General features: G+C 46.8%; 1 protein-coding gene across 1 annotated transcript; it reads left to right on the top strand.

Moving 5' to 3' along the window:
• Positions 1-5,149: 5,149 nt before the first annotated feature.
• Mmd2 (monocyte to macrophage differentiation associated 2) lies at positions 5,150-25,704 on the top strand. Its single transcript, XM_035444150.1, has 7 exons — positions 5,150-5,220; positions 8,713-8,794; positions 13,129-13,289; positions 13,620-13,694; positions 19,097-19,198; positions 21,037-21,106; positions 24,316-25,704. Exons 1-7 carry the CDS (start codon positions 5,150-5,152, stop codon positions 24,517-24,519), a joined length of 765 nt encoding a protein of 254 aa, XP_035300041.1. The 3' UTR covers positions 24,520-25,704.
• Positions 25,705-27,161: the final 1,457 nt, after the last annotated feature.

Below are 27,161 nucleotides of genomic sequence, written 5' to 3'. Positions count from 1 at the left end.
CACTGGAGAGGCAGAAGCAGGAGGCCTGAACATCATGGCTAGCCTGGGCTACATAGTGCCATCCTATTTAAAAGCAAGGCATATAGATTGTGGCTTCACTTGTCCCCACCTTGATGAATAGACTTCTCAGATGTGTCTGTAAGGACACTATTGTCCACAGTTGGGACTGTGGAGTTTGTCATCTGGTAATGTGCTTGCTGTACAAGCATCAGGACTTGACTTCCAGCAGCAAAAACTACATTTAAAAATAAGCCAGGTTCCGTAGTGTGTGTGTGTTGTAATCCCAGTTTTGGGGAGGCAGAGAATTCTTGGGGCTCACTAGTCAGCCTCCCTGGACAACTTGGGGAGTTTCAGGATAATGAGAGACCCCATCTCATAAACAAAGTAGGGTCATGGAGATGGCCAGAGGGTAAAGTGCTTGATGGATGAGGATTTGAGTTCAGAATGCCTAAATCCATGTAGAACTGGACACAGTAGTGTGTTATCTGTAATCGTGCTGCTTCTGTGGCAGTATGGGAGGCCCAGAGAATAGCTTCCAGGCCAGCTATCATGGCTAACACCATCTCAAACAATGAAGAGAGTCTGCCTCAAGCAAGGTGGAAGGCAAAGACCAATGATGGAGGTGTCTACACACACACACACACACTAAATGCCTGGAACACCCTCCTCTCTCCTCAAACCAAACATGACCCATTGTTCAATACTGGGACCTAATACTCGGTTACTCATCATGTTGTCCCTCGATTCAGATAATTCTTATGATCAAGCTGTCATTGCGGGTCTGGCTGCTGTGACGCAATGTGTATTTCATTTCCTTTGTGGCCTTTTGGGTTGGTTTCTTTAATTTAGCATAGCTTTTGGGGAGAGAGCTGGAGATTGAACTCAGGGTCTTGTGCATGCTAGGCAAGCACTCAGTGGGCTGTGCCTCCTGTCCCTAGCATAGTGTTTTGAGGTTCTCCTGAGCTGTAGACTTTAACAGTCCATAGTTCTCTTCCTTTTATTTTACTTATTGTATTTGTTTGTATGTGGGGGTACACACATGCTATGGAAGCGGTGTGGAAGGCAGAGGACAGCTTGGGGGAGTTGGTTCTCTCCATCTACCATGTGGGAACCAGGAATTGAACTCAAGTCATCAGGTTTGGTAGCAAGTGTTAGTTTCTTTTTTCCTTCCTTCCTTCCTTCCTTCTTTCCTTCCTTCCTTCCTTCCTTCCTTTCCTTCTTTCTTTTTTTGAGACACAGTTTCTCTGTAGCTTTAGAGCCTGTTCTGGAACTCCCTCTGTAGACCAGGCTGGCTTTGAACTCACGGAGATCCGCCTGCCTCTGCCTCCCAAGTCCTGGGATTAAAGGTGTGCGCCACCAACGCCCAGCGCAGGTGCTAGTTTCTGCCACAGCAGTAGCCTGCCTCTGCTGCTGAAGCAGTTACATCATCACCTGTTGCCAGGAGCCTTTCCACTGTCACTTATGCAGCGTATGAACCCATTAAAAGTGCCTGCCAGCTCGTTCTCTTGCCTCTTCTTTCCTCGCTTGCCTCTCTTCTTCCTCTCATCTCTTTCCTGCTTTCTCTGTTTGTCTGTCTGCCTGCCTCTCTCATGTCCCCACTCCAACATGGCCTACCTCTCTTTCACTCACCTGCCCCAATAAACCCCTTTCATTAATTCCGCTACCTGTGGCATGTTTGCTTAGAGGCATACCTTGGCACGACCCATCAAGAGGTACCCACTTTTCATTTTTTATCCTAACAGCAAGTACCTTTAGTTGCTGAGCCATCTCGCTGCCCCCATCTCTTTTTAATGTTGTGTGTATACACTCATCTATGCGTGTGCAGTGTGACTGTACTTGTGCACATGTGCTGATTGAGATCGACTCTAGGTGTCTTCGTCAGTTGCCCTCCATCTTGTTTTTTCTGATTGTCTCTCACTGAACCGGGAGCTTGGCGAGTCAGCTAGACTGGCTAGGGGGATTCAGCATTCTGTACTCATCTGCCAGTGTTAGGCCTTGGATTCTGGTTCAGTTTGGGAGCCTGCCAAGGGGCTGCAGCCACATGGCCATTGGTGCTTCAAGGTTGGCCACAGAATGGGAAGTCTGTTCTCCAGAGATTGGGAACAAGTGCTCAGCCTCCGCCTTTACTTTGCCTATCGAAGGCCTGTGCAGAGTGTTGGCTATCTCACTGGAAATTTCTAGCTATCTTTTTTTTGGTTTGTTAGTTTCAAACAAGGTCTTTGTTGTGTAGCCAAGGTTGACCCTGAACCCCTGAGTATGCTGCTGCTGCCTGCCCAGTGTTGGGATGAGCACACTCAGATTCTTGCAGTCTTGGGGTTGCTTCTTTGATTGCCGGCTTGGTTCTGAAGCAGCTACACTTGATCTAGTTTGTTAACATCAAAGCTCTGGGGCTGGGAGGGAGGGTGGCTTGGGAGGTCAAGTGTTAAAATGTGTTAAAAGCCAGGCATGGCAGTGTATGTTTGTAACCCCAGCCCTGGGGAGGCAGAGAATGTGCATACGTAGACCTCACTAGCAACCAATTGAGCCAAATTGGTGAGCTTTGGTTTCAGCAAGAAATTCTAAGATCTCAGAAAAGAAGGTGGAGAGTGACTGTGTCAAACTCTGCCTCTACGGGCACCCAGCTCACATAGGTGCTCACATGAGCCTCTCTCTCTCTCTCTCTCTCTCTCTCTCTCACACACACACACACACACACACACAGAGAGAGAGAGAGAGAGAGAGAGAGAGAGAGACTGACAAGCAGACACACAGACAGACAGACACAGACATACATACACACAGACAGACACACACAGAGACAGATAGATAGACACACAGACACACACACACACAGACACACACACACAGACACACACACAGACACACACACAGACACACACACACACACACACACACACACACACACACACACACACACTGTCTTGATCTTCTGCAGGGAACCTATACATTCATCCACTGGAATACTTCTCAGCACTGAAGAGGAAGGGGCTGGCGAGTGGCTTGTGGGGGAATACTTGCTTGGTGTCTTGGCTTCTTTTCCTGTTGCTGTAATGAAATATCCTGACAAGGACAACATAAGGGTGAAAGGATTTGCTCCAGCTCAATTTCAAGGGTCCTGTCCATCACAGCAGGCAAGTCAAGGCAGCAGGGGCTTGGGGCAGCTGATCACACCGTTGCCCATGCTCAGGAGAATGGAGAGAGACAACTGTATCTGATGCTCACTCAGCCTATTCCACTTTTGAGACAGGTTCTCACTATGTACATCTGGCCGACCTGAAATTCTCTATATAGCCCAGGCTGGCTCGCAACTCCTGGAAAAGTGCCTGCCTCCAGGAGGGCTGCAACTAAAGGGTCTTCCTACCTCAGTTAATAAAGTCAAGATAATGCCACAAGTATTGCTGGAGGCCTGACTCTCGGGTGATTCTATATTCTGTCGGGTTACCAGTTGACACTAACTATCACACCTAGCATGCACAAGGACTTGGGGTCCTTCTCTAGCATTGCAAAATGAAATGAATTATATAGAAATGAAAAGGAAAGGGGCTATGGAGATGGCTCACTTGGTGTATCCAATGCCAACATAAGGACCAGAGTTCAGTCCTCAGCCCCCCACAAAGAAACTTGGTATGATATCAACCTCTACATACATGTGGAAGTGTACACACAAAATAAATAAATAAAGCACTTCATAAAACAACACACTGAACCAATGAAATGGCTCTTCAGTGAAAGGAGCTTGCTGCCAAGCATGGCTGCTTGAGTTTGAGTCCTGGAACCTGCAACCTGCAAGGTAGAAGGAGAGAACCAGCTCTATTAAGTCGTTTGCTCACCTTCATGTGGACATGTGGACACCTTGATTCAAGCTCTCTCTCTCTCTCTCTCTCTCTCTCTCTCTCTCTCTCTCTTTCTCTCTCTCAAAAAATAAGGAAAGAGCATAGAACAACACAGGTGAATCTCAATTGCATTATACTAAATGTTAAAACCTGACTTAGCTGGGCCTTGGTGGCGCATACCTTTAATCCCAGCACTCGGGAGGCAGAGGCAGGCGGATTGCTGTGAGTTCGAGGCCAGCCTGGTCTCCAGAGTGAGTGCCAAGATAGGCACCAAAGCTACACAGAGAAACCCTGTCTCAAAAAAAAAAAAAAAAAAAAAAAAACAACTGACTTAAAGGCTGTGTAATGGAGAAAGGAGACAAAGAATTGTGATTTATCAACAACACAATCTTTAACAAGGATATTTTTCAATGTTGGGACTAGAAATCAAGGTCTGGTACATACTAGGTATGTGGTCTACTGCCAAACCACACCCCAGCCCCTCACTGGAGGATTCTAGGCAGGTGCTCTACCACTGCGCCACACCCCAGCCCCTCACTGGGGGATTCTAGGCAGGTGCTCTACCACTGAGCCACACCCCAGCCCCTCACTGGAGGATTCTAGGCAGGTGCTCTACCACTGACCCCACCCACACCCCCTCACTGCAGTTATCTAGACAAGTGCAATAGCACTGAGCTGCATCCTCAGCCCTAAGGTTTCCTTCAGCAGGGTCCAAGCTCCTCTGACTCATTTGTATGGACTGTTAGCTATTCAAAGCACAGCTCCCTTCCACCTAAGAGTGTGCTTTGTCTTGATTCATCTATTGATTTTATGAACCAGGGTCTTGAGTAGCTCAGGTTAGCCTTAAATTCCCCGTGTAGCTTGGACTGCCCTTAAGATCCTGTCCTGATTATGACCTGGGGTTACAGACATGCAGTATTTAAGTGTGATGGTGAGTCCATGATCAAAAAAATCCTTCAAACTTCTAAAACCATGTTATAAGGTGGGGAGACATTTCTACTGTATACAAATTAAAACACAAAAGGTGAATTTGTTGCCCTTTAAAAAGCCTGTCTAGGGCTTTTTAAAGAAAAACACTGGGTCACAAGGAGTTAAAAGAAAATTACATGGGTCTTCGGGGTGGTGGGAATGGTTTCTTGGGTCTTTGCCAAGGTATGCTCCCCCACCTTCCAGCCTCTCCTTTCCCCCTCCATCACCCTCCATTCAATAGCTACAGCCTAAAGGAGAGACAAGGGGAGTTTTGTAGAAGACAGAAATAAATAAATAATGGCCTGCCCCAGGTCGCCACAGCAACAGTGACATCACCCTGGACCAGCATGGCTGGCACCATGGGTGGCTTGCCTGGAGTTAAAGGCACAGGAGAGGAGAGGGTGGCTCCTGGTGACAGGTGAATGACCTCCTCCTTGCAGAGGGTGATGAGCTTGTCCACCTGTGGGTCTCTTTACCAGTCGTCTACCCACCTTCAGACCAGCTGGTGGCAGCATCAATTGTCATTGCTTCTTGGGGGCTTTGGTAGAGCTAATTAACATGCCTGCTGAGACATGAGCCAGTGTCATTTGCCTGCAGGAATGGAGTGCCGATACTCAGTGCTTGGGCACACATAATTCTCTCATACTTCTTGGAGGACTGACTTCCAGGATTGAGGTGTGGGCAGAATTTGTCCTTTCTAGTTCTGAGGTCTCCTCTTCTAGGTTCTGAAACCTTTGGTGGTTTGGAGACATGTTGCTTACATCTCTGCCTCTGTGACATGAGGCCATCTTTACCCTGCAACTGTCTTATATGACACCCTTCTCTATATTGTTCTTGGCCTTCTGCAAAATTTATTTGTGGTACTGGAGTTTGAACTTAAGGTGTTGCATATGCTGAGCCATGCCCTAGTCCTTCACTGGGGAATTCTAGGCGGGAGCTCTACCATTGAATCACATCTCCAAAACTCTTTGTGCTTTGAGTCAGGACCCCACTAAGTTGCCCAGGATTAGTCTTAGCCTCACTTTATATATCCAGCATCTCTCAAACTTGTGACTCTCCTGTCTGTTTCCCAAGTAGCGTGGGTAATAATAGGCCTGTGCCATCAGCACTGGATGCATGCCGGTTTTCTTTCTTTTTTTTTAATTTAATTTTTTATGTCTGTGGGTGTTTTGCCTGCATGTTGGTGTCTCAGATCCCTTGAACTGGACCTATAGATAGCTGTGAGCTGCCATATGGGTGCTGGGAATTGAACCTGGGCCCTTTGGAAGAGCAGCCAGTGCTCTTAACTGCTGAACTAACTCTCCAGCTTCCGCATGTCTGGTATGCAATCTGCCAGAGGCAGATTTGCAGAGGTGCCCAGATCCTGGGATGGAAAACACTGGGAGTTGGTTGTTATGGCCTAGACAGAAGCCCTGGGACTTTCAGCCTGGTATCGTAGTTTTCTCACCTGTCTGATGAGCTCAGTGTTACCCTGTCCATGTGACTGTGGGATTATGTGACCAGGACTGTGCAGCCAGGGGTGGAAGAGCAGTGGTCAGAGCAGTGGGTGGGGGGAGCTGACATGGTCTCTGGTGTTATCATAAATCAGACACAGGAGCACCAGAACAAGCCATGGGACCAGCACCTGACAACCTGCCTCCAGCCTTTGTCTCTGTCTTACCACACCAGCATTCCAGAAGCTAGCCTACAGAAGACACCTAATAAATGCTTTGTGGACTATAGTAGCAGAGAGCAAGCTCATAAAAAGCTCCCCATCAAAGCTCCAGTGTATTTGCCAACACGAATCCAGTGTATGAAAGTGTTCACTAAACAGTCCCTGATACGGAGACAACATAGAGAAGGCATTCCAGAAATACTCTATCTACTGTATCAGGAGGGGGCTAGCAAAAGAAGGCACTGAATGATTGTTCCAGGGACCTCACATTGATCCAGCAGGTACTCAATAAAACCTCAAAGAATCACGATGCACAAAGGTCTCTGTTCTGAGCCATCTGTTGGGGGGAATGCACAGTAATTAAGTGTGTGTGTGTGTGTGTGTGTGTGTGTGTGTGTGTGTGTGTGTGTGTATGTGTGTATAAACATGCAAAGACGATCCCGGGTGTTTTTCTCTAACACCCTCTGTTTTGTTACCTCAAGACAGGGTCTGTGTCTGAAACCAGAAGCTCAGATATAATGGCCAGTGAGATGTCAGGACCTGTCTGTGTATGTCCCCTCCACTTCCTCACCAGGGCTGACATGATAGGAGTGTATAGCCTCACCCAACTTTTTTACATGAGTGCTTGGGATTCAAACTCGGTTCCTTGTGTTGTGCTGCAAGCACTTTTACCCACGGAGCATTTCCTCAGCCTGAATAACTTGGGATCTTGAGGGAATGATCTCGATGTTTTTGGGTGGCATCTGCCTCCCTCTGGTGGTAGATGTAGGTAAGCTCAAGCTCCGAGGGAAATGAGAACCTGTGTGCAGAGAATGGTCGATGGTTCCGTCTTTTGGGCTGAGAGCCAAGTGTGTACAGGTGTTTCCATCCATAGATCTGGGGCACCTCTTCCTGGCTCCACTGACTCTTAAGTGTCAACCAGGCTAACTGAAGTGCACTTCATTCTCATGATGTGGTCGAACCAGGCTCAGAAGCCAGCTGGGCTGGGACCATGTCTTGTGCCACTTGGTTATGTCACTTCTCTGCTCCAAACTGTGCTGTGTGAGGATAGAGTGGAGGCAAAGACATTTTGAAGGTTCCAGACACCAATGCACAAGGAATTATTGTTATTTTAAAAAAATATTTATTTATTCATGAGACAGGGTTTCAATATGTGGACCTGGCTAACCTGGGGCTCTCTGTGTAGATCAGGCTGGCCCTGAACTCACAGAGATCCACCTGCTCTGCCTCTTAAGAGCTGGGATTAAAGGCATGTGCCACAAATGTCTATTAGTGTGTGTGTGTGTGTGTGTGTGTGTGTGTGTGTGTGTGTGTGTGTGTACACATATGTTTGGGTGTCCAAAGAGGCTAAGAGGGCATCAGATCTCCTGGGGTTCCAGGGTTTGTGGGCTGCGTGACGTGGGTGTTGGGATCTGAACTCGGGTCCTCTGTGAGAGCAGTTAAGAGCTCTTAACCACCTGAGCCATCTCTAGCTTCAGGAATTCTTATTTTTAAAAGAAATTTAAGTCTGGGGATGTGGCCTAGTTGGTGGAGGGCTTGCATAATTTGCATGAAGTCCTGGGTTCTATCCCCAGGGTTGCAGGAGTCAGGCATGGTGGTGTATTGTATGTGTGTAATCCCAGAACTCAGGGTCCTCCTGCCTCTACTACACCCAGTAGGGGATTATACACATGAACCAATTATACTAGTTTATGAGGTGCTGGGGTGGGAGTACTCAGAACTTTGCACATGCTAGGGAAGCACTCAACCAACCGAGTTGTCTCCCTATCCTCCAAACTGAGGACTAGACACGAAACCCTTAGTGATAAAACATGTTTATTACTTAGGGCTGAGGCGGATGGCTCATTAGGTAAAGCACCTGCCGCACTAGCATGAGGGCCTGAGTTCAAACCTCAGAACCTGTGTAAGAGGCAGGTACACATAATGACAGGACTTGCAGTGGGGAAGGCGTGGGGAAGGGCTGACACAGGCAGATCTTAGAGGCTCACTGGCCAGCCAGCTCTGAAATGGCAAGCTCTGGGTCCAGTGAGTGACCCTGTCTGAAAAAAAGGGGAGGAGTCTGGTTGAGGCAGATAGTTGATGTTGGCTACCAGCCTATGTGTATGTATGCATGCACCATACAAACACATACATGCAATCAAATCTGTAAAATGCTTAGAAATGGAGATGGAAGGAGAGAGAGAGAAGGAGGGAAGGTGTGTAGGTGAGAATCTGGACTCTGGATTCCTCATCCTGTCTTTTTGCCTCTCATTGCAGGTTTATGAATGACCGAGTCCCGGCACACAAGAGGTACCAGCCCACAGAGTATGAACACGCTGCTAACTGTGCCACCCATGCTGTGAGTTGACTTATGGGGTACTGACATGGGGACCATTCAGGGTGGGGGTAAGGAAGGCACTCTTCTCAATCTATTGTGTGTATATTGTCTGTGTGTATGTGCAGGTGAGTGCAGGTCCCTAGAGAGGCCAGAAGAGAGCATCAGATCCCCTGGAGCTGGAGTTAAACAGGCAGTTGTGAGCTGCTCAGTGCAGGTACTGGGATTGAACCCAGGTCTTCTAAAAGAGTACTGAAAACTGTATGTAATGGTGCACACCTTTAGTCTCAGCACTCCAAAGGCAGAGGCAGAGATCCTGCATTAAAAAAAAATCATTGATTGCTTTTAACTGCTAAGTCAGCTTTTGCTTCATTAAAATTATTTGTTTTTTTTTTTATTTTTGTGTGAGAGTGGGTGTGCACATGTGGGAGTCAGAGGACAACTTTCAGAGTCAGTTCTCCACTTGCACTGTGGCACTCAGAAATCAAACTTAGGAGTCCATCTTGTTTTCTGGATGCTGTCTCTCATTGGGACCTGGAACTAGGCTGACTGACCCAGTGCAATGATCCCAGGAATCTGCCAGTTTCTGCTTCCCAATACCAGGATTCCAAGCATGGGACTCAGCTCTTGATGGGGTGCTGGGGGTCTGAACTCAGGTCCTCATGCTTGCACAGCGAGCACGTTGCTGATGGAGATATCTCCTCAGTCCTCAAACCACCCCATGTGACCTGTTCCTCTAATCTCTCAGGGCCCCAACAGTATGGTTTTAAAGGAAGCACAATGGACTGGAGAACTGCAGTTGGCTTTTTCTGTTCTGCCAGCCGGTGCCCTAATGATGACATGGAGACTTATTATTGATTGTAAGAGTTTGGCTGGTAGCTTAGGCTTGTTGCTAACTAGCTCTTACAACTTAAATTAACTCATTTCTATCTACCTAGTGTTGACACACAGCTTGAGGCTTTTGCCTGTCCTCCAGCATGTCTTGCTCCCTCTGCATCTGTTGGTGACTCTGCCCTTCTTCCTAGCATCCTCTGTGTCTGGCTGTCCCACCTATACCTCCTGCCCAGCTAATGACCATTCAGCTGTTTGTTAAACCAATAAAAATGACACATCTTCACAGTGTACAAAAAGATGATTCCATGACATTAGCCACACTAGAATGACCTATCCATCACCCAGTTATTGGACAGTTCCCGGTGCTCTCATGAGGAAAAGATGGAAGGTTTGGTTGAGGTAGGTCACAGATTTGTAAAGGTAAATGATTTCAGGGGTTCATTCTCTAAAACTATCTCTCCCCCTGCACTGTCTCCTCTTGAAATGGGGTCTCAGGTAGCCCACGCTAGTCTTAAACTCATTATGAAGCTAAGGATGAACTTGAATTCGGTTCTCCCTACCATGCCTGCTTTATGTGGTGGTGGGGATGGAACCCAGGGCTTTTGGAATGATACACAAGGCTTCTACAACACAACTATGGAGCTGTGCATTTCAAAAAGCTTGAAAGAGGGTTGGGGATGTAGCGCAGTTTGGTAGAGTTCTTCCGAAGTATGAGAGGGCCCTGGGAACCACCTCTAGCATGGCAAACAAGCAAGCAAATACACCTAAAAGCATTTGCAAGCTTTTATCCTAAAGCAATGATAAATGTTTTCAGAGATAGCTGCCTTTGACCTGAGTTCAGTTCCCTGCACCCATAGCAGACTGCTCACAACAGCCTGTAACTCCATCCTCAGGGATTCTAATGCCCTCTCCTGGCCTCCATTAGCACCTGCACTCAAAGCATCCCTCCACAAATATAATTAAAAATTAATACTTTGATGATGATGATGATGATGATGATAAAGCTCTGCATGGAGCCTGGTGTGGTGGTACAGGCCTGTGACTCTAGCCTTTGGGAGGCTGAGGCAGGAGATAGTTATAACATTGAGGCCAGCCTGCTATGAGATCCTGCCTCAAACAGAAATTTCATAGTACCACATTAACATGTACAACTTTTAAAAATCTTTGATTGTGTGACATGTGTGCACCTGTTTGTATGTAAGAGTGTGAGTGTACATGTGCCATGATGCAGGTGTGGAGGACAGAGGACAATTTCACATGTCATTTCTCACCTCCCACCTTGTTTGAGATGGTCTTTGTTGGACAGGTGTAGGCCAGGCTAGCTGGACCATGGGCTTCTGGGAATTCTTCCATCTCACTGTAGACATGCTGGGATTATAGACATGTGCTACTGTGTGACCCAAACCACAGGAATAAGAATTCAAAGCAGCGAGGTGTTGAGGAGGAGGAGGACCATGGATGAGAAAATAAAGAAGACAGAAAGCTGAGACCAGGAGGTCTGCATGAGCTTGCCTTCCTTCCTTCCTTCCTTCCTTCCTTCCTTCCTTCCTTCCTTCCTTCCTTCCTTCCTTCCTTCCTTCCTCCCTCCCTCCCTCCCTCCCTCCCTCCCTCCCTCCCTCCTTTCCTTCCTCCTTTCCTGCCTCTCTCTATCTTTTCCCAAGACATGGTTTCTCTGTGTAGCTCTGACTGTCTTGGAACTCATTCTTTAGACCAGGCTGGCCTCGAACTCAGAGATCTACCTGCCTCTGTCTCTCAAATTCTGGAATTAAAAGTGTGTGCCATCACCACATTTTATATACTATTTCCCTTGGGTAAATGAAACAGAGTCAACAGAAGCCTATCACACAGTGGGACAAAATCAACAAGAAGATAACCAAGCAATGCTGCACAAAAGAGACACAGGGTATCTCAAGTGTGTCACAGACTGAGTGGCCTTGGAACTGATAAGAACAGCCCATTATTGGGGAAGAGTTAGATTCCCAGGATCTGAAGTTGCAGCTCCCCCAAGACTCAGCCCCTAGGCCATTACTGCCTCTACCAAGCATGTTCGTGGCTTTAGACGGGGAACTATGCTCCTTCTCCATACATCAGGGCCTCAGGAAAGCCTTGAATTGGCCCAGCTCCCAACAACCATTTATTGGATTCTCAGGATCTGAGCTCATTTCCTCACACTTGCATGGCAAGTGCCTTACCCATTGAGCAATCTACCCAATCCATTATGGGTAGTTTTAATTTGTAATTGTAATTTTGTGTCTATGGGTATTTTGCCTAGATGTATGTCTATTCACTGTGTGCATGCCTGATGTTCACAGAGTCCAGAAGATGGGAACATATTCCCTAGAGCTGGAGTTATAGACAGTTCTGAGCTACTGTATGGGTGCTGGAATTGAACCTGGGTCCTTTGGAAGAATGGCCAGTGCTCTTAACCACTGAGCTGTCTCATCAGCCCCCAATAGGTACAGTTTTTATGTCTTATGTGTCAGTTAAAGTTTTTGAAAAATGAAAATGGAACCTGTTCCCACTTCGTTTAGGGGCACTGTTAGCCTTCACGTGCTTGGTGGAAACTGTATTGTCTAGGTGTGGGGCAATGTGATCTAGAGAAGGTGAGTCAGGGCAAAGATTTTGGGGCTCTGTACTCCCCTGGGCATTGTTCAAAAGTCTGAGTCTGTAAAGATGGCTCAGTAAAATGCTTTCTACATGAGCATGAGGACTTGAGTTCAATCCCCAAGGCCTACATGGTAGGAGAGAATTGGCTATCTATGATGTCCACTAGTGCACTCTGGCTCACACACACACACACACACACACACACACACACACACACACACACACACACACATACACACACATACACACATACACACACATACACACACACACACACACACACACACACACACACACACACACACGCATACACACACAAACACATACACAATACACGCATACACATACACACAAAATTAACAAAAATATTTCAAACAAATAAACAATTGGGTGAACAGTGCCTGAGGAATGATGCCTGAGGTTGACCTTTGACTTTCACTGCATGTGCAGTGAAGTGTAACTGAGGTGAACAGTGCCTGAGGAATGATGCCTGAGGTTGACTTTGACTTTCACTGCATGTGCAGTGAAGTGTAACTGAGGGCCATAATAAGTCACATAAAAAGCCTGCTATGCTCCACATCATACTCCCCCCATCCCATGCCCAAAAGGTTGGTGTGTGGGCATGGAGAGATGGTTCAGCAGTTTAGAACATGCACTGCTCTTGCAGAGGACCTGAGTTTGTTTCCCAGCACCCCAGACATGGGTCCTGTTTAAGACAGACAGATATCTTAAAACCATCTAAAAGTCCAGCTCCTGGGGATCCAATGTCTTCTTCTGGCTTTTACCAACTCCTGCATTCATGTGCATAACTCTCACACCACCCTACACACATACACAAAATTAAAGATAGAACAAATCTTTAGGAAATATATATATTTTTAAAAAGGCTGGACTTGTTCTGTCTTCTCTCGCTTTAGTTTTGGATCATCCCCAGCATCCTTGGCAGCTCCAACCTCTACTTCCTGTCTGACGATGACTGGGAGACCATATCTGCCTGGATCTACGGCCTTGGCCTCTGTGGCCTCTTTGTGGTATCCACCATTTTCCACACAGTCTCCTGGAAGAAGAGCCATCTCAGGTACCCCACCCACCCACAGAAGGGCACATGGGCGTACATTCTATACACACACACATAGTCAGAGGTGTGCCAGCATTCACCTTAATGGGAGTCCTGAGGCAGCTCCATAAAGCCCCAGAATGGCAGGCAGCCTGGAAAACTGTTGTTCTGGTCCCTTGCAGGTGGAGAGACTGAGGCTGGAGGGGGGTGTCTACAGGATGGGGTGAGCATCTCTGTCTCTCAGTCTCTCCCACTGGGGAAGGCAAGACTGTCCCTAGGCAGTGCTGTGGGTGCTCCTATGCTTCCCTGCTACACAGAGGCTATGACCTGCATCTTCTCTACCTGCCCTAGGATGGTAGAACACTGCCTGCACATGATTGACCGGATGGTCATTTACTTCTTCATTGCGGCCTCCTATGCTCCTTGGTGAGTGCCAGTACCCACCTCTGCTTCCTTTCTTCTGCTTGAATTTCTGTCTACCTTTGGGTGGGTGATTGGTGACCACACAGATGGGGAAGTAGGTGAGAAGACATGCTTATCCTTATCCTTGTGCCAAGAAATACCTACTATGACCAGTGTCCTGATACAACAACCAGGGTTGTTGTAGGCAAAAAAGAGCAAATGTGTATGTCTGTGTGTCTGAAAATACTTGTGTATACATTAACATATTTTAACATATATTTACAGATATAAATAGATGCCAATGGCTGTATATATAGATGTATAGACACACTTGTATGCATGTGTTTTGGGGTTTTTTGGTCATTATTTTTTTACGTGTGTGTGTGTGTGTGTGTGTGTGTGTGTGTGTGTGTGTGTGTGTGTGTGAGACACAGTCTCACGTTACCCAGGCTAGACTTGAACTCTCTATGTAGCTGTGGCTGGCCTTGGATTCCTGATCCTTCTGCCTCCACTTTTCCAGTGCTGAGATTACAAGTGTGTACCATGGTGTCTGGTTTATGTGTGTGTGTGTTAAAAGCATTGCTTTTTACTGGGTGTGGTGGTGCATGCCTTTAATCCCAGCACTTGGGAAGCAGAGGCAGGTAGAGTTTGAGGTTAGCAGGGCTACATAGTGAGGTCCCGTATAAAAAAAATTACTAATTTTTTAAAAAATGTTTATTTATTATGTATGTACATAGTGTTCTGTCTGTATGCTTGCTTGCATGACAGAAGAGGGTACCGCATCTTATTACAGATGGTTATGAGCCATCACATGGTTGCTGGGAATTGAACTCAGGACCTCTGGAAGAGCAGCCAGTGCTCTTAACCTCTGAGCCATCTCTCCAGCCCAAAAATTACTCATTTTTAAGACATTTTAAAAATCTTTTTCCCCTGTGGTTCTGGGAATCAAACCAGTCCTCTATCACTGAGCCACACTTCCCTCTATATTTCGTGTGTATATTGTACATTATAAAGTGTATGTTTAGACAAGTGTGTGGCATGTACTTACAACCCCAGACTTTGGGAGGCTGAGGCAGAGTTTGAGGCCAGCTCTGGCCATACAGTGAGCCCCTGTCTTGAAAACAAAATAAAACCCCACTATCTAGTTTTACCTTCTGCCTATTTCCTTTTCCTGTGTGAATGTGTGTGTTTGGTGTACGTGTGTGTGGTGTACATGTGTGTGTACGTATTGTATGTGTGTCGATGTCTGGAATCATCCTCCATCATTCTTCACCTTGTTCATTGAGACAGATACGGAATTTGGATGACCACAGTTCTCTCACACAGAAAGCAGAGCTACTGTAATGTGGGCAGAGCTCAGGCTTTCTTCCACAGGTGCTAGGCAACATTCTCCCTCCCACACTTTTCCTGAGATGGCGATTCGTGCCAGCATGCTTAGCTACTAAAGGTCTTCCCCCGCCAAAGACAGGGTTTCCCGGTGTAACAGCCCTTGCTGTACTGGAAATTATGCTGTAGACCTGGCTGGCCTTGAACTCATAGAGATCCATCTTCCTCTGCCTCCTATCATGGCAAGTAGATACTGAATAGAGGGCTCCCCACTCCCCCTCGTCCTCCTGCTCTTTCTTCTTTTCCCCCTCTTTTCTTTCAGTGGCTGAGAGCACTGGCTACTCTTGGAGAGAACTGGAGTTCAGCACCAATGCTGGAAAGCTCACAACCACTTCTAACTCCAGTTCTAAGGAATCCGAAGCCCTTTTATGACCTCCATTGGCACCTGCACTCAAGTGCACATCTCATATAAATTTTTTAAAAATTGAAAAGCTTTCTCACCTAAGAAATTAATTCCAGAGAAGAGTTAAGGGATCTTCATCCTCAGCTCCTTTTTTTTTTTTTTCCAGACAGGGTTTCTCTGTGTAGCTTTGTAGACTAGGCTGGCCTTGAACTCACAGAGATCCACCAGCTTCTGCCTCCAGAGTGCTGGGATTAAGGGCGTGTGCCTCCACAGCCTGGCTTTTAGCACCTTATTGTCTTTTCTAAACTGCTTGGGAAGGGGCTCAGTTCTCTCCCTGCTCCTACATGTAATTCATCTTGTGTGCAAAGTATATGATCCTGCTGTCTTGCCCCCACCTCAGACTGTGATAAGATACCCTGATTAAACAGCTTAGGGGAGAAAGCTCAGGAGTGCAGCCCTTCATGGCAGGAACTGGAAGAACACTGGTGCCACCCATACTGGAAGGGTCTCCATACATCGTTGAACATAATTAAGATAGATCACCACTCACAGCTGTCCCCGGAGGCCCTTCTAGGTGATTCTTAGAACTCATCAAGTTGACAGCACTAACTACCACATTTGTTATTCTTTCTAAAAATTTATTTATTTTTATTTTGTGTGCATTGGTGTTTTGCATGCAAGACACCCTCACATGTCTGTTAGTGTGTCAAATCCCCTAGAACTAGAGTCGTAGGCAGCTCTAAGCCACCATGTGGGTGCTGGGAACTGAACTCAGGTCCTCTGGAAGGGTAGGCAATGGGTAACTGCTGAGCCATCTCTCCGGCCCTACTATTCTCTTTTTAAAAATACTTATTTATTTTTATTTTAAATTTTATAAGCTTTATTATGGAAACTTGCAAAAATAAAAGCTCATGTCAGAATTAGCCGCATCCCAAGTCTATTTATCTCAATGACTTGGACAGTTAGAGTAGCCATCTTGGAATGGAAGCTTTGGCGCTTCATTTGGAGTTCACACTTTAATTATCAAATATATTTTTATGCATGTATGCATCACCCCAAACAAAAAATCTATGATAGAATTAGAACCAGGAAACCTATCAGCTTTCTCTCCTCTTTTATTTTATTTTATTTTTTAATTTTTTATTTAAATTAGAAACAAGATTGTTTTACATGTCAATCCCCGTTCCCTCTCCCTCTCCTCCTCCCCTGCCCCCCAGTAACACCCTAACCTATCCAATACCAATTCTGCTTCCCAGGGAGAGTGAGGTCTTCCATGGGGGTCTTCAGAGGCTGTCATATCTTTTGTGATAGGGCCTAGGCCTTCCCCCGTGTGTCTAGGCTGAGGGAGTATCCCTCTATGTGAAATGGGATCCCAAAGTCCATTCCTACGCTAGGGATAAATACTGATCTACTAAAAGAGGCCCCATAGATTTCCGAGGCCTCCTCACTGACACCCACATTTATGGGATCTGGATCAGTCCCATCCTGGTATCCCAGCTATCAGTCTGGGGTCCAAGAACTCCTTCTTGTTCAGGTCAGCTGTTTCTGTGGGTTTCACCAGCGTGGTCTTAACCCCTTTGCTCATCACTCCTCCTTCTCTGAAACTGGATTCCAGTTCAGTTCAGTGTTTAGCTGTGGGTTTCTGCTTCTACTTCCATCAGCTGCTGAACGAAGGCTCTAGGGTGGCATATAAGTTAGTCATCAAGCTCATTATCAAGGGAGGGCATTTAAGGTAGCCTCTTCACTGTTGCTTAGATGATTAGTTGGTGTCGTCCATGTAGATCTCTGGACATTTCCCTAGTGCCTGATTTCTCTTTAAACCTATACTGACTCCCTCTCTGATGGTACCTCTTATCTTGCTCTCCTCTATTCTTCCCCCTACACAACCTTCCTGCACCCTTACGTCCTCCTCACCCCTCCTCTTCTCCCCTTCTCATTCTCCCAGCTCCCCCTCCTCTTCCTCCAAGCTCCCAATTTGCTCAGGAGGTTGTCCTCTCCTCTTTTATACCTCACAACTGCACCCGGTTCTTTCTCCTCTCCTGATTTTCAGCTGTGTTCTTCTCACCATGCGGAGCTGCACCCACATGCACGTTTGCTCACAGACACATGCACATGGTTGCACAGGCATTTACTTATTCTCAATTATGAGCCTGTGTGAGACATTGCGTGCATGTGCACCACATGCATGCAGGGACCTGCGGAGGCCAGAGGAAAGTCAGGTTCCTTGGAACTGGAGTTACAGGTGGCTGATGTGGGGGCTTGGAATCGCACCTAGGTTCTCTCCAAGAACAACAAATCTCTCTGTCTCTGTCTCTCCTCCCCCACCTCTGAAGATGGGTCTCACTATGCAGCCCTGGATGGCCTGGAACTCTCTATGTAGACCAGGCTGGATTCTCTCTGTGTCTGCCTCACCAATGTTGGGATTAAAGGTGTTGCCACCATGCCTGGCACAGCAAATACTTGTAACTGTCCACACTCAAGCTATTCTTGACTGATCTCCCCGCTCTGACATCTGCTAATAGTTTCCGGGGATTTCACCATGTTGATCCAGTCTATCTGCCTATTTTTAAAATGACTGTGATCAGGGCCTTTAAGATGACTTAGTCTGGAGCAGGAGCTCATGTCTTTAATCCCAGCACTTAGAAGGCAGAGGCAGGTAGATCTCTGAGTTCGATGCCAGCCTTGTCTACAGAATGAGTTCTAGGATAGCCAGAGTTACCTAGAAAGACCCTGTCTCAAACAAACAAACAAACAAAAATCAAAAAAACCAAAAGAGATGACTTAGCAGACTTAAAAAACAATGTGCCTGCAGACAGCCCTGATTTGTGTAGACAAATCTGAGTTCTTGTCCTGGAAACCACATAGAAGAAGAAGAGAAACAATTGTCTTCTGACTTCCACACATGCACTATGGCACATGAGCACACACACACACACACACACACACACACACACACACACACACACACACACGTTAAAAAATTCAAATTTACTCAAAATATTGTATACAATTACAAGAGTTGGACATGGCAGTGTACATTAGGGTTCATTAGAGAAAGAACCAGTGGAAAATATGTATATTATAAAAAGGGTATGCTTGCGTGTGAGTGTGTGTGTGGTGTATATGTATATACATGTTCTTGTGAACGTGTGTGAACACGTGTACATACACTCAGGGATCTTGTGACAGTCAGACATCTCTTTTGTTTGATCTCCACCTTATTTTTTGAGACAGGGTTCCTTATTGAACCTGTCACTCACTATTCAGCTAGGCTAATGGCTGACTGAACCACAGGGATCCTCCTGTCTCTGCCTCCCCGTCACTGGGAGTTATGTGGGTTGTGGGGACTTGAACTCATGTTCTCACACTCGAGTGACTGGCACTTTACCGACTCCTAGCTGTGAGGCGAGCTTTTGTCTGGGTCTTTTGTCATGTGTGTAGCTCATATTGGCCTGGAACTGGTTACTCTCCTGCCTCAGCCTCCTGAGTGCTGGGATGACAGACGTGCGCTACCACTCCAGTGTTGCCAGTTCAGTTTGTACAGCATTCTGCCCCTCCATGGTGAGAGTCCTTGTCCTGCCTGGGTAGCCACTGGGGACTGGGCTGCTCTGGGGTCAGTTTCCTGTGACAGACTGGCTATGTAGTGCTTGGCCTTGGTGGCCCCCTGAGGCTCTGCCCTTGGCTTTCTCTCTCCCAGGCTGAACCTTCGGGAGCTGGGCCCCTGGGCCTCCCACATGCGCTGGCTGGTCTGGGTCATGGCCTCCACTGGTACTATCTATGTCTTTTTCTTCCATGAACGGTAAGTCAGGGCTGGGGGATCTCATATTGGTGAGGTGTCCCTTCATTCTCCAGCACCACCTCTCAGCAGCCTCAAGCAGGTGAGCCCCCAGGATGACCCCCAAAATGTGAGGAAAAGGCCTTGCCTAAATCCTACCCTCTGAGGCTCATGGTTGTATATCAGGTCCCATGGCCCAGAGGGACAGATCTAAAGCTGTGTGTGTGTGTGTGTGTGTGTGTGTGTGTGTGTGTGTGTGCCAGAGTTTAATGCTGGCCAGTGAGCCCTAGAGACTCTCATGTCTCTCCCCCCTCAGAGATGAGGTTACAGATGTGTGTGATCATGCCTGGCTTTTATGTGGGTGCAGGGATATAGGTCCTCATGCTTGCACAGAAAATTCCTTGCCAATGAAACCATCTCACTGGACCCTGAGTGTTTTCAAAAAAAAAAAAAAATCATAGTGGGTGTTATGGAGATGACTCTGGTGGTGAAGTTCCTGTTGTTCAAGCATGAAATATTGAATTTGACCCCCGGAACACACTTTATTGTCTGGGCACAGTATTGTACCCATCATCCCATTGCTGAGGAAGCAGAAATAGGAGGATCCCTGGGGCTTGCTGCTCAGACCCTTTACTCTACTTGGCAAGGTCCACATCAGTGAGAGACCCTTTCTCAAGGTGGACGGTACCTGGGGAATGACACTTGATGCTACTGTTTTTCTTCCACACATTTGTGCTCACACCTCACAATATGTGCATCTGTACACTCATGAACACACACATATCAAAAAGTTGTACTTCATTTATGTGTGTCTGTGTGCATGTATGTAGATACCCACTTGTATGTAGATGCCCAAGGAGGCCAGAAGAGGGTGTCAAATCCCCTAGAGCTGTGGGTAGTCATGAGCTACTCATTGTGGGCGCTGAGATTTGAACTACATGTGCTCCTAACTGCTGAGCCATTGATCCAGCACACCTTCCTCTCCTGATTCTTTTTTTATGACATCATAGGTTACTTGAGCCACTCAGTGAACTAGGTCACTTGTCACCTGCCACCTGCCTTCCCTAAACTGTATTATCACATAATGGGGAAAGTCTTTAAGGGGTCATGTACCTGGAAAACTTTTTTTTTTTTTAGATTTATTTATTTATTGTGTATACAATGTTCTGTCTGCATGTATGCCTGCATGCCAGAAGAGGGCACCAGATCTCATTACAGATGGTTGTGAGCCACCATGTGGTTGCTGGGAATTGAACTCAGGACCTCTGGAAGAGCAGCCAGTGCTCTTAACCTCTGAGCCATTTCTCCAGCTCCCACAGGAAAACTCTTTTTTCCTGCTGATATGGGACTGGAATGATAGTCATTAAGCGTGGAGGAGAGAGAAGCCAGAAAAGCAACAGAAAATAACAAAATCCTGCAACTGCAGAGCCCACAGGTCCTCCAGGAGACAAACAATCCAGAATGCCATAGGGTTTGGTTCATCTAGCAAGTCAGCACAATTAGGAATGGCTGCTTGGGTCCTGTGGGAGAAGATGGTGGGATTAATTAGTAATGTCTGCCATAGGCCGCACATTGGCAATACGAATGTGCTTGCTATGCTTAAACTTGCAACCCATGTTTTACCTACAGTATACATGTTAGAAGCTCAGAAGTAGGCTCAGAGAAGAAAGGGGGCTTGTCATACGATTTTCCCAAGGTCACACAACTCCGATTACCCGTTGAGGTTGCTGGCCAGCATAGGAGCCGAAGAGTTCCATACAGATAAATTCTCTTCTCACTGTGCTGGTCTTCAGCATCAGGGAGTTGTGTTCTTTGTCCCTCATTGGAAGCTTGTCCTGAGATCACATGATCTGTTTCCCCAGGTACAAGCTTGTGGAACTGCTCTGCTATGTGGTGATGGGCTTTTTCCCCGCCCTGGTCATCCTCTCTATGGTAAGTCCCACTTGCCCAGAGTGAGGACTCCAATCTTCTGGAGGGAACTCATACCTGAGCTGGACCTGCCTCTTGAGACTATCAATCAATCCCTCCCCCTGTCAGCAGGGGAAACAGAGGCTGAGTGGATCTGTGCGCTTGCCTAAAGGGACAGAAAACATGGCTATCTCACCTGGGAGGTGAGGCATTCCTTGTGCCTGAGTATGAGGTTGGGTCTCCATATACTATGAAGGTGACCGCGCAGTGCAGGCAAGGCACTGACCATGGTGCCTGGCACATAGTGCTGCTAAGAAACACTGGGTGTTTTGACTACTGTGTGGTTCATGTTCAGCAACAATACTCTTGAGGCCTGGGGAATACGTGTGTGTGTGTGTGTGTGTGTGTGTGTGTGTGTGTGTGTGTGTGTGTGTGTGTGTGTTGAGATACCTTAGAGATATTCACAATACCACCCAAAATGTTTTAGATTCACTTTTGTTTCTGTGACAAAAAAAAAAAAAAAGCAACTTAGAGGACTGGGCTGGAGAGATGGCTTGGTGGTCAAGAGCACTTGTTGCTCTTGCAGAGGACCCGAGTTTGGTTCCCAGCACCCACATCAGGTGGCTCACAAACACTTTTAACTCCAATCCAGGTGATCTGATGCCCCTTCTGGCCTCTATACTCACTGCACACAAATGGTGCATATACCCCCTCCCATATACATACATGAAACTAAAAATGAAAGCAGTTTAGAAAATAAAGGGTTAATTTGGATCATGATTCCAAGTTCCAGTCCATCCTTGAGGGGAAGCCACGGCAGGAACTTGAAGCAACTAGTGACTTTTATAATCAAGAGCAGACAGAAATGAATGCATGCCTCCTGTTCAGCTTACTGCCTCTACTGTCAGACAGTCCAGGACTCAAATCTAGACAATTGTGCTGCTCTTTTTTAGGCTGAGTCTTCACATATCCGTTATAAATCCCCTACAGACATAACCCACCCAACAACCTGATCTAGACATTTCCCCATGACTCTATTCTTCTAAGGCAATTCTAGACTGTGTTGAGTTGGCAGTTAAACCAAGCACCACATAGGTGCTTTAAGATCTCTGAGATTTTTTTTTTTGAGAGAGAGGGTCTTCTGTAGCCCAGGCCAGAATCAAACTCATTATGTAGTGTTGCTTTTAAAAGGCTGAATAACATTTCTCATGTCCAATTCTTTTTTTTTTTCTGTTTTGATCTGTGTTGTTTGCTCTGTAGCTCAGGCTGGCCTCAAACCCCTTCTTCCTCTGTCTGCTGAGTGCTAGAGTTGCAGGCAGGTGCCACCTTCTCAGTCTCCAAGAGACTTTATTTTATGGCTGTTCAAGTTGTTGAAAGACAGGATGGTGGAACCCGACTGACCTAAAGATGATCCTGTGTGTCAGTACAGTTTCAGATGAAGGCCACAAGCCACATTCGGTGGCCCACAAACACCTGTAACTCCAGCTCAGGGAATCTAGTACCCTCTTCTGGCCTCCTTGGGCATCCACACACATATGGTATATACAAAAATAAATAACTTTTAAAAATAAAGAAACTTTTTTTAAAAAAAAAAAAGTTGGGCATGCATGCACTTGTAATCCCAGCACTGGGAAGGATTTCTGAGCTTGCTGGCCAGCCAGTATAGCCTTACTGGTAAGCTCCAGGCTAGTGAGAGACCCTGTCTCATAAAAACAAGATGGATGGCCAGGTGTTGGTGGCATATGCTTTAATCCCAGCATTCTAGAGACAGAGGCAGGCAGATCTTCAAGTTTGATGCCAACTTGGTCTACAAAGTGAGTTCCAGGACAGCTAGGGCTACATAGAGAAACCCTGTCTCGGAAAAAAAAAACAAAAAACAAAAAACAAAAAAAAAAAAAAAAAAAAACAAACAACAAAAAAAACAAAACCCAAGGTGGATGGTGTCCTGAGGAGCAATGTCCGAGGTGGACTTCTGACTTCCACATGCATGCACACATCAACACACACACACACACACACACACACAACACACACACACACACACACACACGGGAGAGAGAGAGAGAGAGAGAGAGAGAGAGAGAGAGAGAGAGAGAGAGAGAGAGGGAGAGAGAGAGAGAATCCCTTTTCTCCCCATTACTAAAATTCCTTCCCCCGAGAAGATGTAAACAACATTACCCCTCCTTGAGTCCACCAAAGTCAAGTCTAGGCTCACCTGCAGGGCACTGTGTGAGGGGTTATGGGCAGAAGCACGGGTGTCTTTAAAGCAGTCACACTGGAAAGTTTGCATCCATCATGCTTGATGACTCCCCATGGCTATGTAGATGGGGTCCCCTCCCACATTCTCACCTATATCCTCTAACCCTTCTCAGAGACTCCAAGACCATGTACAATTAGGGACAGATTGGGAGGAATGGCTGGCTACTCAAGGAGGCTACCATGACCCTCTTTGCCCCCTCTTTCCAAGAGAGAATGTCAGCATTCAACAAGCCCAGCTGTGATGATCTTTGGCAAGCAGGTCCAGATCAAACTCCTGAAGATGGCAGCAATTTGGCTTGGAGGATAGCTCTGTGCAACATCCCTCCATCCAGGCCATGGCATTCCCCTTCTACTGTCTGTCTCTGTGGATTTGGCTACTTTGGGACAATCACGTTTTATGGTAGCTGTCCTTTCGTGCCTGGCTTATTTCACTTAGCGTTGTGTCCTTGGAGCTCCTCCACACTGCGGCTTGTGTCAGAATAGTCAGTTTTTAAAGGCTAAGTAACAAATAACATTCCGTGATATGGGTGTACTACCTGACTCTGTGTGCATGTGTGCAGTGCTGAGGATTGAACCCAGGGCGTTGAACATTTTAGGCCAGTGCTCTGCTATTCAGACACATCTCCATCTCCAGTCCCCCTCTTTCTTTCAGGTCTCAGTATTTAGCTTGCATTCTTTTTTTAAATTTTATTTTGGTTTTGCTTTGTTGAGGCAGAGCCTTGTATAACCTGGCATGACCTTGTATTTCTAATCCTGCTGCAATTGCCTTCTCCCAATTGCTGGACCTCTGAGGTTTGAGTTCACTGTCATCAACCAATTATAGATCTGGAAAATTAATATAGGAAAATTTGATGTTACAGAGTTGAGACTTCCTAGGGGACTCCGGGCTTGTTCATCACTTGTACTTTTCGTTTGGGTGGCAGGGAATGACTAGCTCTTCCTCTGACTTGTGTCCAATCCTTTTCTTCCAACAGCCCAACACGGAGGGCATCTGGGAGCTGATGACAGGAGGGGTCTTCTACTGCTTGGGCATGGTGTTCTTCAAGAGCGACGGGAGGATTCCCTTTGCCCATGCCATCTGGCACCTCTTTGTGGCATTTGGTGCTGGTACCCACTACTATGCCATCTGGAGGTACCTCTACCTGCCCAGCACACTGCAGACCAAGGTGTCCAAATGAAGTGACCCAGACTCCATGGGTCATTTAGACTTTGGGATCAAAACATCATGGGAAGTGAACTGTGAACTCTAACCCAGAGCATAGTGCCAAGGTCTATCTGCCTTTTCCTGGATGGGATTCTTAAAGGGTCTAAGGTCCTTTTCAGTGACAGTCAGGCCACCTTTTGAGTCTCCAGCAAGGAAGAAAACATTTAGTCATCTCCATGGAGAAGAAATTAATTCAGTACTGTGTTTTTACTTTAGACAAATGACTTTTTTTTTTTACTATAACCAATATTAACATCCTCAGAAAAGGGCAAAATAGGGAATGATCATCCAAGAGGTAATTTTTAAGGTCCTGAGAACTTCCCTTTCTGCTGCAGGGGAAAGCTGCCTAGCATTGTAGATGATGGATGGGGACTATCCCTGACCATTGCAGACATCACCAATCAATTGCAGCATTTGCATAGTGGTAGAATTCAACAAAGTGCCACATGCAGACATTACTAATTGATTCTGTGCTCATGATGGAACTTCTTGGCTGTCCTGGAGTGTTGAGAGACAAGATCACAGCTGAGCCATTAGAAGTCATTGTATGGAGGAGCATGCTTATCTCCAGACACCATTACCTTCTATTCCCTCTTGTTCACTTTCAATGAAGTTCATGGTGTGGGATGTTTGGAGGCAGTGTGGGAAAACTAAGGCATACATTCCCAGCAGCTGCTCACCCTCTGCTCCACCATGGCTGGTCCATGGTGTTAGAGGAGCTGAGAGCTGGAATGAGGATGCTGCTACTTGGCCATTTCTTCTCATCTCACAGAATCCAGGGAAACTATGAAGCTGCGTTCACCAGTTTTTTCTTGGTATCCTAAGATGGCTCTCCGAGGCCCCTCTGGTGGGCCCAGGGTAGGGTCTTCATCTATCAGAGTGTATGGAAGTCTGCATCCCAAACCTCTGAAGTGACATGTCAGCTAAGAACACGGCTGCCAGGGGCCTGTCCTCAACCACTTCTACTCCTGGGCTAGCCTCATCATAAGACCCCACCTGGACACTGGCTGAGTGTTGGAGCTGCGGGCCTGGCTCCTGACTGGAACTGACACCTCAGACTCTCTGAAAGAAGCTACTGGAAATCCAAGGTCTTATTCAATGGCTGCCAGCCAAATGGGTGTGGGCGAGGGTGGGCCAAGACAGGGTGCCTTATACTTTGTTCTAGCACATTCCAAGGTATTTCAGGGCTTCAGCACCTGGAATCCCATATGTCAAAGCCAGTATTAAATCAAGTTTATGCATTCCTCAGAAAGATGGTTTTGGAGCCCGTGAGCTTTCGGATTGGTTTTGTCTAGCCTTCCTGTGCGTATGAGTGCCATATGCATGTATGAACATGTGTGTGTGAGTGTGTGTGTGTGTGTGTGTGTGTGTGTGTGTGTGTGTGAGAGAGAGAGAGAGAGAGAGAGAGAGAGAGAGAGAGAGAGAGAGAGAGAGAGAGAGAGAGAGAGAGAGAACAGGACTTCCAGCCCCTGGAAACCATCTCAGATAACCCTGTCCCATGGTTCTCCCCCATGTTTCCTCCCACTGGAGGTCAGGGTTGAGAAAAGAGGACCACAATGCAGAGAGCTGACTGCAAATTGGGACTGGGATCCTCATGACTGGCGTCCCCGGGGCCTGAGGCTGTGGGTACAGGAGTGGGGCATAGGGAATGCTGTGTGGGAACTTCCCAGGTGTAGAGAAAAATATGTCACTAGGATGCTAATGGGAACCAGGGGGTTCCCAGGAACAGTGATGGATGCCTAGAACACCGACTTGGCACTTCAAAATGACCACATGCCCCCTGCTGAGCTCTTGAGTTGAACAGCTCCATCCCTTTGAGCCTCTCGGCTGAGAATTTGATTTGAATTGGCCCTAGACAGCTACCCCACATGCTGTTCTCTTCTACCCAACTCCAACTCATCCTTCAAAGCCCAAATACACATTGAGGAGCTTGCAGGTTTTGTGTGACTCTGGGGCTATCCTCTGCACCCCAGTTCAGAGACCTGTCTATCTGCACTCAGTTATTTAAGCTGCTCCTGGAAGGCAGGACTGTCTTGCTGGGCTTGTCATCAAATCTGGCTTTCCCCATTGGCAAGGGCTTATGTCAATCCCATGCTCTCTGTGGCAGGTGTCCCCAGCTATAAAACAAAGTAAGTATGACAGCACCTTATAGGGGGTTGGAAAGATGGCTCGTCAGTTAAGAGCACTGGCTGCTCTTCTAGAGGACCTGGGTTTGATTCCCAGCACCCACATGGCAGCTCACAACCATCTCTAATTCCCACTTCAGGAGATCTGATGCCCTCTTCTGGACCCTACAGTTACCAGGTATGCATGTGGTACACAGACATACAAGTAGGCAAAACTTAAATATAAAAAGGGCTGCATGAAGAATGGGATAGGATAATAGATAACCAATGGGACCGGTGAGATGGCTCAGAAGGTAAAGGTGCTTGCTGCTAATCCTGATGACCTGAGTTCAGTTCCCAGGGACCATAGGTAGGAGAGACTGGACTTCTGTAAGCTGTCCTCTGTCCTACACACACACACACACACACACACACACACACACACACACAGAGAGAGAGAGAGAGAGAGAGAGAGAGAGAGAGAGAGAGAGAGAGAGAGAGATCATTTAAA

Source organism: Cricetulus griseus, chromosome 4 (assembly GCF_003668045.3).
Source record: "Cricetulus griseus strain 17A/GY chromosome 4, alternate assembly CriGri-PICRH-1.0, whole genome shotgun sequence".
Taxonomy (NCBI): Eukaryota; Metazoa; Chordata; class Mammalia; order Rodentia; family Cricetidae; genus Cricetulus; species Cricetulus griseus.
This window is presented reverse-complemented; position numbering and strand designations above follow the sequence as displayed.

Coding starts and splice junctions, on each gene's coding strand:
- Mmd2 (XM_035444150.1), top strand. CDS start 5,150: ATGGCTGGCACCATGGGTGGCTTGCCTGGAGTTAAAGGCACAGGAGAG. Junction 8,795..13,128: donor CTAACTGTGCCACCCATGCT/GTGAGTTGACTT, acceptor CTCTCGCTTTAG/TTTTGGATCATCCCCAGCAT. Junction 21,107..24,315: donor CCCTGGTCATCCTCTCTATG/GTAAGTCCCACT, acceptor TTCTTCCAACAG/CCCAACACGGAGGGCATCTG.